Source organism: Daphnia pulex, chromosome 9 (genome assembly GCF_021134715.1).
Source record: "Daphnia pulex isolate KAP4 chromosome 9, ASM2113471v1".
In the NCBI taxonomy this organism is placed as follows: Eukaryota; Metazoa; Arthropoda; class Branchiopoda; order Diplostraca; family Daphniidae; genus Daphnia; species Daphnia pulex.
The window spans coordinates 762,236-777,910 of record NC_060025.1 but is presented as its reverse complement, the minus strand read 5'-3'; the positions used below and the strand labels follow the sequence as shown (position 1 = coordinate 777,910).

At 38.6% G+C, this 15,675-nt stretch overlaps 1 protein-coding gene across 1 annotated transcript in view; it reads left to right on the top strand.

Moving 5' to 3' along the window:
- The first annotated feature begins 893 nt into the window (after positions 1–893).
- Positions 894–15,675, top strand: part of LOC124202031 (gamma-aminobutyric acid receptor subunit beta-like) — a 29,603-nt gene continuing 14,821 nt past the window's right edge. The window contains exon 1 of the mRNA XM_046598295.1: positions 894–2,341. Coding sequence (XP_046454251.1) covers positions 2,235–2,341 — 107 coding nt within the window. The 5' untranslated portion in view covers positions 894–2,234. The remainder of the gene's footprint in view (positions 2,342–15,675) is intronic.

Below are 15,675 nucleotides of genomic sequence, written 5' to 3'. Positions count from 1 at the left end.
GCGAATCTATTAAACCATTAGTATAGATATAAACAATAGACACCATTGGCGCGTGAATTGAATTATGTATTATGATAGACACTATAGATATAGCCTATTGTTAGTCTACATTTAGATGTATAGACGTGTTTCATTTGTAGCCCCACATTATAGGCAATTTTCTCTTCAAAAGGAAACGATTTACGGGGGGGGAGAGACTTGTGTGTGTGTGGCGATGTGGGTGTGGCCGCCGTCCCGTGTGCTGTGTGTGTGTGTGTGTGCGGTGCTGCGCTACACAACCATTGGATTTGTGTGCGCTGTGTGTTAGATATATAAAGGCCGCTCGCTCTGATGCGCTCCTAGCTGAGAGGAGCTTGAGGCTGTATATGCTGTGCTGTCTGCTGTGCTGGGGATGAGAATCGATGCTGCTGCTGCCACTCCTGTAAGCAGCTCAGGAGCCAGCTATGGCGTATACATCTTTCGCTGGAAAACTCTGCTGCTGCTGCACAGCACATCACAGGGAAAACTCTATAGTACAACGATGTGGGAGGAGTTTGCCATCACAATATAAACAAGCGGAGCTCCTTGTGTGTGCTGCTATACGGCTCCTAATTCAATTTACCGCAATTAAAAAACATAGCGTCTCTTCTCGACGCTTTTGAATATTTATAAGCATGCATAGATCCCCTTGCACACAGGCGGGCGGGCCAAACAGTATGACCCTTAATAATCATAATTTATGAAACGACGAATATATATTTATCAGCGCAAATATACAAAGCCCAGCAGCACCCGTGCTGCTGTGATGTCTCCTCTTAATAGAAAAAACAAACAAATATTTGCAGCAGCAGATGAAGGAGCTGCTGCTGCTGCTGGTCGCGTTCGGCGCGTAGTGTAGCTACTCTGCTGTATGCGCTGGGCTGGGCATCAAGACATGATATACGTACAGGCGCAGATGCCGCCTTTTAGATCCGAGTCACGACGACGGGAGTGCCCAGTCTCGAGTCGGGCGAGGTCTTTCACAGCAGCAGCCAAACATCAGCAGTCGCTCCTATATATTTTTGGGGAATTGTTTCGTGTGTGCTGTGTGTGGGGTAAAAAAGTGTCTAAAAGAAACAAAAATAAATTTCTGTTTATCCAGCGGAGATTTTTCGCCATTTTTTGAATTTGATTTCATTTTCCCGCCACACATAGTGATTATTTCGGACACTTAATTATTACTTGAAATTTGTCTCGATGATATCGCTTCCGAATTGCAGAAACAGCAGTGCTGCGAGGTGTTTTATCCCATCGGGCTCAAAAGTGAGTGGACAAGACGAGTTGCCATCAGTGACATGTACTATATCCTCATCGCACAATCGATCGAAATGAAATAAGGAGCAATTAAGGAGCCATTCAAGTGGGTCAAACTCGTGCGGTGCTTTTCAGTTGATGGTGAATGTGTGGATGGTCGTGCCGTGTGAATTGTGTTCTCTGCCGTGTGCTGCGCTGTCTTCACATGTATGAAGTGCAAAGTGTTTCCGTGCTGACGACAATTTGAATCGCAATAGAATAATAGAAAATATAGAACAATTGATTATACACACTCGGATTAATTGCTGCAATTCAAACGTTCAAAGAGATTCTTAGATAATACGTTGACAAAATCAAAAAGGGACTTTCAGATGATGTGCTGTGACGCCAGTGTCGTTCAATCTCTAAGCAGCAGCAGTGCCGACAGTTGTTCTATTCTATTACGTTATTATTCCTCATCATCGACTTATAATCATTCGCCTCTCGGCTGTTAGATATTTCGCGACTTAAATAGATGATCAAAGGAGAGGGCCGACGTCATTGGGTTGTTGGTCGTGTGTGACACAATCGCTCCTCCTCTCTTTATACTCTCCCTCCGGCCGGATATATAATATTTCCAGTATATAGGAGAGTGAGATCTGTCCTCCTATTTACTTGGGTGTTGCAGCTCGCCCTGATGTGTTTTGTGCTGAAGACGACGAGACTAGCTCTCAGCACATCCTCCTTCAGCAGACGACGCCCTCGTCTTTTTATCGATAGCTATATTCCAGCATCACGTAATAAAACAATCGAATACGTCACCCTTTTCCCAGCAGCAGCAGCAGACAACGCCAGCACCCAATGACGTCCATCAGTTAACAGCCCCGAAATTTTGGCACAATTTTTAACTAGCCAGTGACGAAATCACAAACTGCCAAAATAAGAATAACGAAATAAGACACACAAGTTTTGTTGGTTGGAAAATGAACAACAGCAGCACTCTAATGGCTGTCTTGATCTTCTTGATATTGGCCATTTTGGATCCGCAATTGAGGCTCATTAGCCAATCGTCGTGTCAAGCTTCGCCCAGGTAATAACCACACAACATAATCAATCTATACTAAATAATATCCTATTTATATTATTACAATCAAAAGAAATTTATATATAAACCTGGCGCACTCTTCAAATAGATAGAATAATACAAGAGGTGTCTTTTCACAGCATATACACACACACATATAGGGTTTATATACATTTCCCCTCTTTGGCTCTCGCGGCTGTGATGTGTGTGCTGTGCTGTATAGAACCGCTGCAGTTTGGCTCTGATCCAATCTATCCCTTTTGTGTGTGTGTGTGTGTAGATCCCTTCTCATCTTTCCTCCACGCGCGCTATAGATGGCTATAGAACTATATACTTTTCTTCTTCTTTCTTTATTCTTTTTTTGGCCTTGTCTATATTTCCGGGTGATGGCCTCATCTTCTCTCCTATAAACACACACACACCCTGCAGCATGCATCGTCTCTTATAGGATAAATAAGCCGAAAAAAAGAATAGATAGAAGAGAGTCTCTCTATTCATCTGAATCTATACAAAAGAATGCCAAGTATAGTCTATATATAAATAGACAGGTCAAGATTCAGCCACACACATTTCTTTTATTATGTCTCGCTCAATCAAACGTTGAAATTGATTCAAGTCGACATCTTTTTTCACATATTATTATATTTGGCTGCTGAAATTTTATATATAATAGCTGCTGCGTACACAGCAGAAGCAGCAGCACATGCCTTTGCTGTATAATAATAATATAAGATGGTATATAGGGGGACGAAAAAGCTTCTTGTTGGCGCTCTGCTGGCGAGAGAGCTGAGCATTTTCATTGATCGCGAACCCTCACACCGCTCGCTATATAGCTCTGCTGTGCATCAGCAGCAGAATACCCCATTCCATATATATATATAGGCCTATGTGTAGTAATATATATACCCCTGGCTGAAGCCTGCTGTGGAGAACCGAGTTGGCACAATCTTCTTCTTCTCTTCGGTCTTTTTGATGGGGTTTTTCCTTTTTGGTTCCCGCGACATTTCATTTGTTATATAATAGTCAAAAGTGATGTTGCACACGCTCGCTAGCCATCAGCCATGCAGCCAGCCAAACGGTGTTTGCTTATTGCCAATATGCGTCTCCACATCTTTGTTTAGATTGGCACCATTTTTCTTTATATATACATGACACAGCAGCAGCCGACGCATTTGATGTATCAAATGATATTAGATAGATATAGGTGAAAGGGGTTTGTATCAACAGCAACGGTGTGGTTAATGGAGACGGATGTGGTTTCAAGGGGCGTTGATGTGGTTAACTGATTGCTCCCCATTCTCACTGGGTGGCAGCTCATCTAAGATTCTCATATATAGCTGATGTGTATTATCTCGATTGCCAATCTCCATGGCACATCACGACATCGGCAGTGCAGACAGCAGCATTCTATAAAAGGAGGAGATATACTATATAGCTGATTCTTTCTCTAGACTGTGTTTGATGCTGCTGCTGCTGTGGTATACACATCAGGACGCCGCGACTCTTTTCTTATATAAATGGGGCGTCTCTTATTTCCGTCTCGATGTGCCGTCAAATGGATTGGAAACACAAAAAGAATAGAAGACGAGCCAGAGAGCTATAAGAGCCGAGTTCTTTTGTCTATATAACTCAAGTATATATATACAGCGTGAAACCCACAGCAGCAATGCTGCTGCTGCACAGGAGGATCTATATAGAGGTCTATACATTTCGTTTTCCAGAAGGAGCATATATCCACACACGTCTCATGGTGGGCTGGATATTATATCTATGTGTGTGGGAGCTGGGGGACACATCATCTCACTCTATTTCTTTGGCTCTCGTTCGACCGAAACCGCAGCACACGTATATATAGTATAGACCAGCAGCCAACCAGCAGCACAGGGCCGTGATGTAGAAGAAGAATCAAAAGGGCACACACAACTCGCGCGCGTGCGGCTCCTTTTTGCTATGTGTTGGCAGCATCATTTATTCCGCTGTCACACGAATAATAAAAAAAAAAGTCTCCAGACCCTGATATGTGCAGCTTTTCTCTCTCTTTTGGCTGTGCTGGAGCATTTTTAACTTTCATATTACTATATATATAAATAACACTATATATACTGCGCAGTTTACATGTATAGGTGTCGCTATAGGTTAAATGGCCTATAGTAGGCTATATAGACAGACTTTGTCTCGTGTTATATGGCTCCTGGCAGGGTCTATACAACGTTATTTCTTTATATATATGTATTAGACTTTGTTTGTGTGCTGCTGCTGACCTCACTGTAGGATATATAGGAGTTAACGGAACCGGTGCTGCTGTTGGAAGTTGTTCAATGCGCCAAGCATATCAGCACTTTCGATAGATATATATAATACAACCGGCTGCGTATATAGAGCGAAGCTCTTGGCTGGGTGTGTATATACTACTACTACAGCCAGGAGAGAGCTAGGAGCTATATAGCTCCTTATATCGATCGGCTTGTGTGCCCGCCGCGCTCCTTTGGTACTAATATTACTATAAAAAAAAAGCCAGCGTGCCAGGCGCTTTGGCTTTATATGCGGGAGGGAAATATAAGGGGCGAGACTAGACTGTGTTGTCTAGCTGCTGCTGTATGTATGTGTGCTGTGCCCTGGATGTTATTAAAAAAATATCGATCTAAAAAGCGACAGAAAATATATTTAAAAAAAGGAATAATTCCACAAAGCTAAAGCATCGGCATCAAGGTAGAAGCTTTCCCGTCGCATCAGCTTTTCTCAGAAGAATATTATTCACATAAATATGCTGCTCCTGGCTGCTCCTGGATTAATATATACCTATATAGATTAGACGACTCTGAAATTATGCTGTTGTTTGGTTTTAAGTGCTGCTGTATAATATGGCCGTGCAGGTTTAATATATATATAAAGGTCGTACAGCAAGCTCTGTCGAGCGTGTGCTGTGTCACCAAAAAGAAATAATATAAGCTTTTGCTGGGCCCTTGCAAAACGCAGCACAATATACGAGTTGGATGTGCGAATAATAGAAAGTCAGGAGCCAGCAGCAAACAGCAAAGAGTATTTTGGCTATTATATTATTATTTTCAGCACACACAGCGACAGACCAAATATACTACGTACATTGTGTATTATTACAAATATATGCATATGTAAAGGATGACAAAATATACTATGCATATAGAAATATAACATACAAGTATTATTAAACTTTTAGGTCTGTGATATATTGTTCTATACATGTTGTATAGACAATGTATATTATATATAGGCCTATATTATTTCTGATGGGGCTCGTTTCTGTCCGTGTTATATGGCCTACACACCTCGTGCTGCTACCCGGGCAACAGCACAGTCTATATGCATTCATTCAACAACATCTCGAGAGAAATATATAAGCACAGCACACAGCATGACATCAAACAGGAAAGCCAAAAGTTTGAGAATAGAAAGAAACATGTAGCACACAGCAAGAAGCCTTTCGATGACGTACGTATAATAGGACATAGCAACTCTATATGGGCCATGCTATGGTCCATATATATTCCATTAATATATCTACACGTGCTGTACATCTACAAACTTCAAAAGTCGCTGACGTCCTTATAATAACTAAAGTCTACTAGTGACGCAACTCATTCTATGTTACTATAATTCCTTATATACCTATACATATAAGAAAGAGAGTTGGCCAAATCAGCCGACTATGTAGATTCCGAGAAACAATACGTATATGTACTGAATGATGGAAATGTATAACTTATTGTACGTAATTCCAAAGTTGCCAAAAAAAGGAGTTTGCTGTAATAGGCTACTGATGTAGACAGCGCGAATCTATATTATAAATTGAATCCCATCAAGTACATAGCATCTCCAAGATTGTGATGTGCCTTTGGACCAGCTGCTGTAGCGACCCAGTGAAGTGAAAACTGTCAAACTGCACTTAATACTATCTGGGGCTGGAAATTTTCCATGGCTTTTGTGTGCAGACTGCAGCAGCAGCAGGCGAAAGAGAAGAAGCGTTCGACTGATGTGTGTATTAAGGCTGCTGTGGACTTTGGCGTGCAAAGCGACAAGCGAAAAGATCGGGCAAAGTGCTGCCTCTCTCCCAAACAACAACACAAAAGCAGCAGCAACAGCCTCACAAAATCCTACACAATTCTATATACATACTAAAAGGAATACATATATATATATCTAAAGCATCAAAAGCAAACTCCAAAGTGCCGGAGAAAAGCAACGATCTATAGAGCACAAATGTCTCGGCGATATAGATGAGAAAGAGAGAATGAGAAAAAACCTTCTTTTTTTTCCAATGGATTCGGTCAGGGTCCTTTTAGGCGGCGGGTAAGATCGAAAAAGCGGAGCTATATATGGTAAAAAAACCAATAAAAAAAGGTCGAGGCTTTTCTTTCTTGTGTGCCGGCCATTGTTCCATCTCATTCAGTTGTAAACGGCACACGACGACGACGACGAACGCACGACACAATACTACTCTTCAATCTATAAGAGCTATTCTATGTGCTGTGCTGTGCTAGCTGTGCCGGGCGCTATATATCCCTGGCTGGCTGGCTGAGTGGTATACTATATAGAGGGCTAGATATATAGGGTCTACTTAGATATATATGTTGTACCAAGGCAAAGGTCCCAAGTACTTTGTGTAGATAGAAAGCACACAGCACAGCTGCTGCTGCTGCTGCCCTATAGGGGGTGATTGTTCGTTTTCTTTTTTCTTCTATATACTCTCTTTTCTGGGCCTTATAAAATTTTATCTTTTTCTTTTTTTGTGGGTCTCTCTGTGTTGCTGAAAGAGCTGATGGAGAGATTTCAAGTTTCCGGTCTGTGTATTATATGCCGGACGACGAAAATCATTTTTAAACATTTCCTTTTTTTACTGGAATTTCATTTTGTATTTTTGGAAGGGGGCGGGCGACTGGCCGGGGTTTAAACAAGATTCCTTCGGTAATATCCTTCGGTAATTTTTTTAAACGTTAAAGAGACAGAAAATAAAGTTTATGGTAGATTAATACATACTATAACGTTTGGAAAATTCTGTTTTCCTTTATTCTCTTTCATAATTGATTCTTTATAACTAATTGACTAATAATCTGTTAATATTATGAGTGGTGCGACTTAGGTTTGGCGGAGGCTTCGCCCCGCCACCCCACGTCGCACTTCATGTTTAGATTAAGTTTTAGCAATATTTATTGCTATAGTAACATGGAATTGGAAAAATTATTAGTTACATATTAACTATAAAGAAATGGATGTGGTCTTATAGCAGTTAGATTAAACCACCGCTGAAAAAATCTTAATTCAGGCATATAACCTAAGTGTTTTATGATCGGTTCCGAAATCGATACCGATGGTAGCGTCGCTAGCGATATTACCATAGCTTTACTTCGTCTTTCGTTACATTGTTTGGTTTACACACCAACCGGACCACGCTTTCCCTTTTACCTTATGTCAATGCCGGTCTAATGGTTAGCAACCCGGACTGCCACTCGTATGGTTCGGGGTTCGAATCTCGGTCAAGTCATTTGGGATATTTAGATTTGTAACTTTTGAAAAATTACACTTATAAAACTTTCGGAGGTAAATGGAAGTAGAAGATCGGTGGTAACTCTTCACGACCGCCAAAAGATCTTGATGACTGTGGAGAGGACAAGGGAAGAAGAGAAGGATGACCAAGAGCTTCAAAATGAGTATGATCAAACATTTTTAAAATGTTCCTCAACTTCTTGGTTGATGACTAACTGTTAAAAAAAAGGGGAATAGAAATTTTACTTGATCAAAAAATTTATTAAAATCAAGATCATCATTTATTAAAAACAGTACGAAAAAAGAGGCAATAATAAGAACAATAAAGACGAAATCGAAAAAGAACAATAAAAATCAAATCAAATATCATCAAAATATCAATACCATATCATGACAACTTGTCTTGCTGATTCAAACTTTTTTTCTTTTTGTTTACACTGCTGACTGCTGAGCACTCACTGCACTGACAGTTGGAAGGTTAAGCAAACAAAAGCGAATTCACTAACTAGGATTCGGCAACCAGCTAGGTAACAAATACGCAAATTAAATTTTTAAAACAGTAATGAAAACAAATGAAAACCCCACTACGCGATGTATCAAATTTTGACAGAATTATGTACAAAATTTGGTGACGATTGGTCATTCAGGGAAGAAACGTATAAAGGAACACTAAATGGACATTAAACCCTCTGAATTTCACTACTAGCTACTACTACCCTACCCCCTATACCCCACACCCTATATTGTTAAGGACCTTCGTATATAAATATACCTCAGGGATAAGGTTATTATATACATGATAGACTCTCAATATACGCAAGGACCGTGTGATGTGGAGAACCTGTTCTTATATAGAAAATTGTCTAATATTATATATCTCTAAACGTTTTCATTTTCTTCTTCTTTTCGCGTCTTTTATAATATTGTATCCGGCGCGACATTTCTGCCCCCCCCCCTTTTCTTAAAGCTTTTCCTTCCTTCCTTTCCTCTCACTGTTATATATACGTAGCCAATTCTTTATAGTCTATTTAGAAGAAGAAAGGCAGCAGCAACATAATAGCACCATACCCCCTTTTCTCTCTCTCTCTCTCTCTCTCCTGGTGTGATGTGTTGCTGTTTATACAACGATTCGCACAATCCCCTTAATAGCCGGCCAGCAAAGGCATGTATACAACAGCACACAAGGAGCTGCTGTATGCTGTTGTATATTATGCTGGGCGCGAATATATAATAACTTGGTCATATATATATCTGTTGTATATATATAAAAAGAGCAGCAGCACATGTGTAAGCCAAGCTGATCGATCGCGCCACAGCGCGTTCCTCTCGCGTCTCTTGTTCCTTTTCTATAGATATAAAATAATATACAGGGGTACAAAACAGCGCCAGCATCAGAGCTTTTAAACGCCGAGCATTATTTTTTTTCTTTTCTATTATATATATCCTTTGGCGTGTATATTAGATGCTGCTGCTATAGGCCTGTATTGTATAGGCTCGTATTATAGAAGTGGCTCCAGCTGTTTCTTAAATATAAAAAGGCCTATGTATATATAGGTTATTAGAAATATATCCATACTCGTATAGCCTATCACATTCCATAATTTATGTTCTGTATATTACTTTTAAAAAAGTATTGCATCATTCGATATGTCTATTCATCTAGAATTTCTAATACATCATACCTGTCGAAAACCAACGACAGTAGGCCTAGAAATCGATCCAAAAACATAAGAACTCCTTTTTTAACTAATATTTAAAATACCTGACAATAGAACTCCACTACGCGACAATAGAACTCCAATACATTTTTAAATTATCTTCATGATCGACAATAAAACTACATTGAATTTTAAATATTTTAGATGTCCACTTTCTTAAATGTCATAGGCCTAAATAATATTGGGGTTCTATATTGTCGGTGGAGTTCTATACTGACAGCAAGCAACCCCATCAAACCTCTTGTCGACATGATTTTCTGTGGTCGTGTTATAATAGTGAGTAATTAAAATTCACAGGGACAAAATTGATTTTTTTTTCTCGTTCACTCCTTGACCTTTTCAGCTATACACTTTCGCTCTCTCGTCTCTCATAATCATTTTTGTTTTCAACGAAATTGTTAAGAGGACGAGCAGCAGGGGCCACTCCTCATCTTGTTTTTTCACTCACAGACCAGCAGCAGAGAGCAAAGGATTTCCTCCTAATAAGGAACCAACGAACCTTATCAATTAGATTCAGCAGCAGCAGCAGCTCTCTTCTCCGCGCGAGTGATGCTCCTGCATCGGTACAAGTTATTAGCTACTCCCCCCCCCCCTGCAGAGCTGAAGAGATGCTGCTGTCAATCTTAAATATTTAAAAATTCCCATATCATATCCTTTTATATAAACAAGAATATAACTCTTTCAAAATAAAGACATTTCGATTATTATGTAGATTCTACAAATGTAATACAGCTCGAACATGAAATTGCTGCCAAACTATTACATAATACGAGTTTAATAGAAAAGAAAAGAAACTGTTGGTGATGTTGTGTCTGATCGCCAGACTGGAAATAATCGATACAAATCGAGTTGTATGTGTAGAAAAGAAGTTCTTTTATATAACATTTGATGTGTTGACTTACACATCTCACCTCACAAAAAAAAGAAAAGAAAATAACCGAAAAAGAATTATTGAATGCACGATATGAATATGATGTCTGCTGGGTTTTCGCACATGGACGACGCGATGCACAAAAACGGCGATTTATCTAAGATAATATATTCTTTTTGCTAGGCAACGTGGCCTTATACGTCATCCTTTATGCACACATCCGTTTCCCTGTATGATTACATGTACTATACATTCCTATTAGAATAAATAGATGAGAAAACATCTATCCAGAAAAATATATTAGATTCAAAGAAATATAACTATTATATTATAAAATATATCATCCCGTCTGAATATTTAAATGTTTGCTGATGGATATATATAACAGTATTGTTTGGGTGAACCCCAGCTATTATACATCTATATGTGTACACCATTGTTACGTATTATTATCTATTACATAAATAGGCCTACGGACATGTTTGTTTGCTGTATTTATCGCCAGCAAGATCGTTGGGCATGTTTCTTTTGAGACCTTTTCTATGCTGGGATATCTCTTCGTTGTAGAAAATGTGTAGGCCCTATAGCAAAGAAAACAGGGATAAAAGAAATAGATATTTCTGCTGTATCGATTCAAACATGAAATTCGATACACACATCAGGTGTTGTGAATAGTTGATGTGGAAATACAAAAACCCGGAGCAACCACACATATATGAGCACATATACGTATGTGTGTGTACACACAGCAGGCTCTGCTGTATAAAGGTCAAAGTGTCTGCGATCTTTTGGGTGTCATACAACAGCGGATCGATTTTGAGATTCATTTCATATAAACTTTGTACAACTTTAAACGATACACACAGCTATAGCGCAAAGCCTGCTGCTGTGTGAATTCATTATTTATATATATATAGCGATTGGAAATCCATATAATACACCATCCGAGGGCTATATAATACAACACATTGAACACATTGATTTATAATACTGGTTGTATTTGCCATGAACATGACGATGGTCACACGCAGCGGTTAATGGTGGCCATCTTTTTCACGGTTTGCGTCTCCTTGTGTCGCTCTATTATAATATAGTCGCCCAGCAAAAAGGGGCCGGCAGCATTGAACAAAGTTAGATATGACGTGACGATGCAGCACACATCACAGCAGACTCGTCCAACCCCTATTTATGCATCTAGAACAGCACAGATCGCTTTATTGACGGAATAAGAGACGCCCTTATACAAACCAAACAAGAATAAAACATATACAAAAGTATAATATATCTCTCTCTTTCTATATAAAAGAGTGTAATACGTGTGCAGCTGTTATATATATATATTCTGCGCGATGCAGCAACACCAACAACAGCACAGCAGCAGCAGCATAATATATAGAAATCAATGTTGTTGCTCCTCCTGGGATATACGTACACAGCAGCAGCACATGCTGTGTCGTCCGTGCGGTCTGCCGTGGACGTCAAATGTCAACACGCCGAAAACTTTGATACGGTGCCCTTCACAGCCATTGGTTTCATATACACACTATAATACGAGCTATATAATATATCTGCCAGTCTCTCTATATATCCTTATACTCTCTCCTGTATATATAGACGAGCTGTGTGCTTTAGACAAGGCGATATTGATCTATAATCGTATATATTTTTGTATTTTATATAGAGGATGTTGGGGGCAGTGTTGCCAAGAGATTTTGAGCACACTTCAAACAGTATAGAAAGGTCAAACGATGTGATGAATCTTTTGATAAATATCGTATAGCGACCAATGCTGCTGTGATGATGTGCATGGGCAAAAGTCTCTATCTTATATAATAGCCTATACGTATATTTGATGACGTTGTATAGGCTATAGATGCGATATCTATGACGTCGTCGTGGCAACGTTTTTAATATAAGAAAGCCAAGAGCAAAGAGAAACGAAAGAAATCGGAAAATAACTCGTTCGCTGTGCTGTACTGCTCCGGTTGCTCTGGTGACGCCACATTTTATTTATCCACCTGGGAATAACCTTTATATTATATAAAGTACGTTTAATGCGTGCGTTTTTACGTACAAGTTTCCTAGTATTACGAAATGATGAATAACTAAAAAAATCTAAAATAATGTAAGATATGAAATGAATTACGCGGTCGTTTATAGCTAATAAATAAATTCGAACTTTAAATGTTATGTATATTATATTATCTACCAGCAGCAACCGCAAATCAATGCTCTCGCACGCTGGGATTTGTGCTGCCGTGATATTCTAAATGAAATCGTTTGGCTCGTCATGGCAACAACAACAACAGCACAGCGAAGTTTCTCTCTAATATAGCATATAGCTGCATATACTGGGCGTGTGGGTTATAATAGACACACACACAGTCAATTGCCCTTGTCACGGTGATGTTTTGTGTGAAATTTGTTCTGCCGTCATGGGCACCAGCACACACAGCTATATAATATATTATGTAGGCCTACGTATAGATCTATACCGGATCTATACAACAACTCGTCCGTCTTTAAACATTTTCCGGTATAGAATAAATAACATCGGCATCACAATTAAGATATAGATAGAATATAACGCCGGCGTGATTGTATATATTTTTGTTTCGTTGCTGCTTGACCATGTCTAAATAAACCTGCGGAAATCCAATTGTCGATTGCTGCTGCTTCGTTAGTCGCCCTTTTAGACTCTCTCGTCTAATATAAAGGTTCTCCTATTTATTGGATAGATTTGCTTTATTTTAGCTCTAGAAAAACCTTCGCCGATGCTGCTGTTGTATAGCGGCTTTATTTTGGTTGCGCTCCTGTGTTTTCTCTATACAAACGGACGACGACTATTTATTCCTAGCTGATGTATAATATAATATTGATAGACATCGAGTCTATTATCTCAAGAAAAGAAATAAAGAAAACGCGTATTAGATACACAAGTGTATGTGTGTTTAGGGGAGGAGCCCGTCTCTCCTGGGCGTCCGATTGTGCTATATAGAAGTGTCTGCTGCTTGGACACACTCTATACATAAATGCATAATCTTCAAGTGGGAAAAGAAAAGGGCCTAAATCACGCTGTGATGGAGAATCCACAACAATAGCGCTATAGAGCTGCTGCTGTGCGGAGCGAATAAATAATACATTGATATATAGTATTAGATAATATGATATAGAAAGTGGAGATGCTGTGGCCAGCACAACAGGCAATCGAATCAAGTGCTTGGCTGGTTATAATTGAGCGGCTTTTAGATTATGCGTGATCGAATAACAGCAGCACAGCAGCAAAGCAGCACCAGCACGTCGACTCAACCGAGAACAACATCAATCACTCGGACTAAATGCACAATTTATTTATTATATCAATAAGCAGCAGCGGCTTTTAAATATAGATCGATCGATAATATTCGATGATTTAAAACACTTGAAAAATTGCACTCTGATTTAAAGTTATATCGTAAAAAGCCCATATTGTTTTAAAGCGGTGTTAATGGCAATCTATTAAAGTTGAGATTATACAAACTTGTAGAAGATATAAACATACATCCAAACTTGCTTCTGTTGCTGCCCCTATATTTCAACATTAAAGTGGAGCCCTAGAGCTAAATGTTATACGTATACTATACAGCCAGTATATAGTATATAATATTATAGCGCTATTGAATGCTGGCGGGTAGAGGTCGAAATCTCGTCGGTGATATAGTACATGTTTGCTTCCTGGAAAGCCCCGACCCGTATGAAAACGCCCCTTTGATTAATCACTGATAATTGAAGGATATTAGCTTGATTAATTTTCCAATGATTTTCGCCATCAAAATTCGGACATGATTATTACTGACTTAGCATAAATTTATCACTGAGAAATGAATGGTTTTTCTTTGATTTTCAAATCATATATTCACTTACTTTTGACTGATTTAAAGTGAAGTTTTCAATGCTTTTTTATTGATTGATTTTTCAATGCTTGTATCCAATGACTTTTTTTATAAAATTCAAAAGCTAAATTTTACTATACTAGTTTTCTTTCTCTACCAGTTTTGAACTCCTGTTGTCGGTTTTCCTTACCCTTGTTCTCCTTTTTTATTTTACTTTCTTACCTACTATCTGTTAGAATTAATTGTATCATTGATTGAAATTTTCCGTATCGGGACTTGAACCATCGCAACATTGAGTGGTAGCCAGACTCTATAACCAACTACCTATGACGTTGGACATTCGATAAATTTAGTCAGTTCAAGTATCTAATTCATACGTATCTATATAGGGCGTTGTGATAAACAATTTTTTTTTCGAAGAAAAAGAAAAACGTGTTGGTGGTGTGTTTGGTATTTTTATAATCATTAAAAAATCTTTCACAAAATCATGAAATAACATATAAGAAAAATGCTTGAAGTAGGATAGAGTCCAGAAACGAAATATTTGTCATTGCAAAATCAATTAGCGGATAGAAATTATAACCGAGCCCGAAAAAAATCCTTCATTTATCACTAGAAACATCATTTGTCATTTAGGATATTAACGATTAAAGTAGGTCTCAAAATTATGGTATCTACCTTCATATTTACGATGATTGCGCTGTTCGCCTAGGAGTCGCTTTCGCGTTAAACCAAGACTACCACCCGTCTTACCATCATCATATGAAGAAGATACCAACTGAAATCATACTCAGAGTTATTTTCATTGATTCATATTTATAAGCCCCGATCTGGGTTTGAACACGGTACCTTTCGATCCATAGGAGCGTGCGATAACCATTGGCCTATGGTTGCACATTCGATTCTATATTAACCATGTTGACAACGCCGTGTGTTTCTTACATATGGAAATTCACCCTTAATATCATTGATTTCGACGCAACAAAATAATATAAGTCAATGATTCTTCACAAGAAGAACGTGAAAAGCATTCCAAAGGCTTTTCAGTGATAATTTATTGATATTTGAGAAATCATTTGTAATGGTATTCATTCACTATGTTCACTATTTAGTAATAATCGGCAATAAAGTCAATGAACTATCAGGAAAATATTAATCGGGATAACTAATGATTTACATTGATAATCAGTGAAAATCCAATGATTCTGGAAATCCCTGTCGTGATATTTGTCAACTGTGCTAGGCTGCTAGCCGTAGTAGTATAAAAATCAATAGCAAGCTGTATAAAAATCATTATAAAATCAAAATTACCGTTTGGGACTCATTGAACAATCATTTATTAATCATTGGAATGATTTC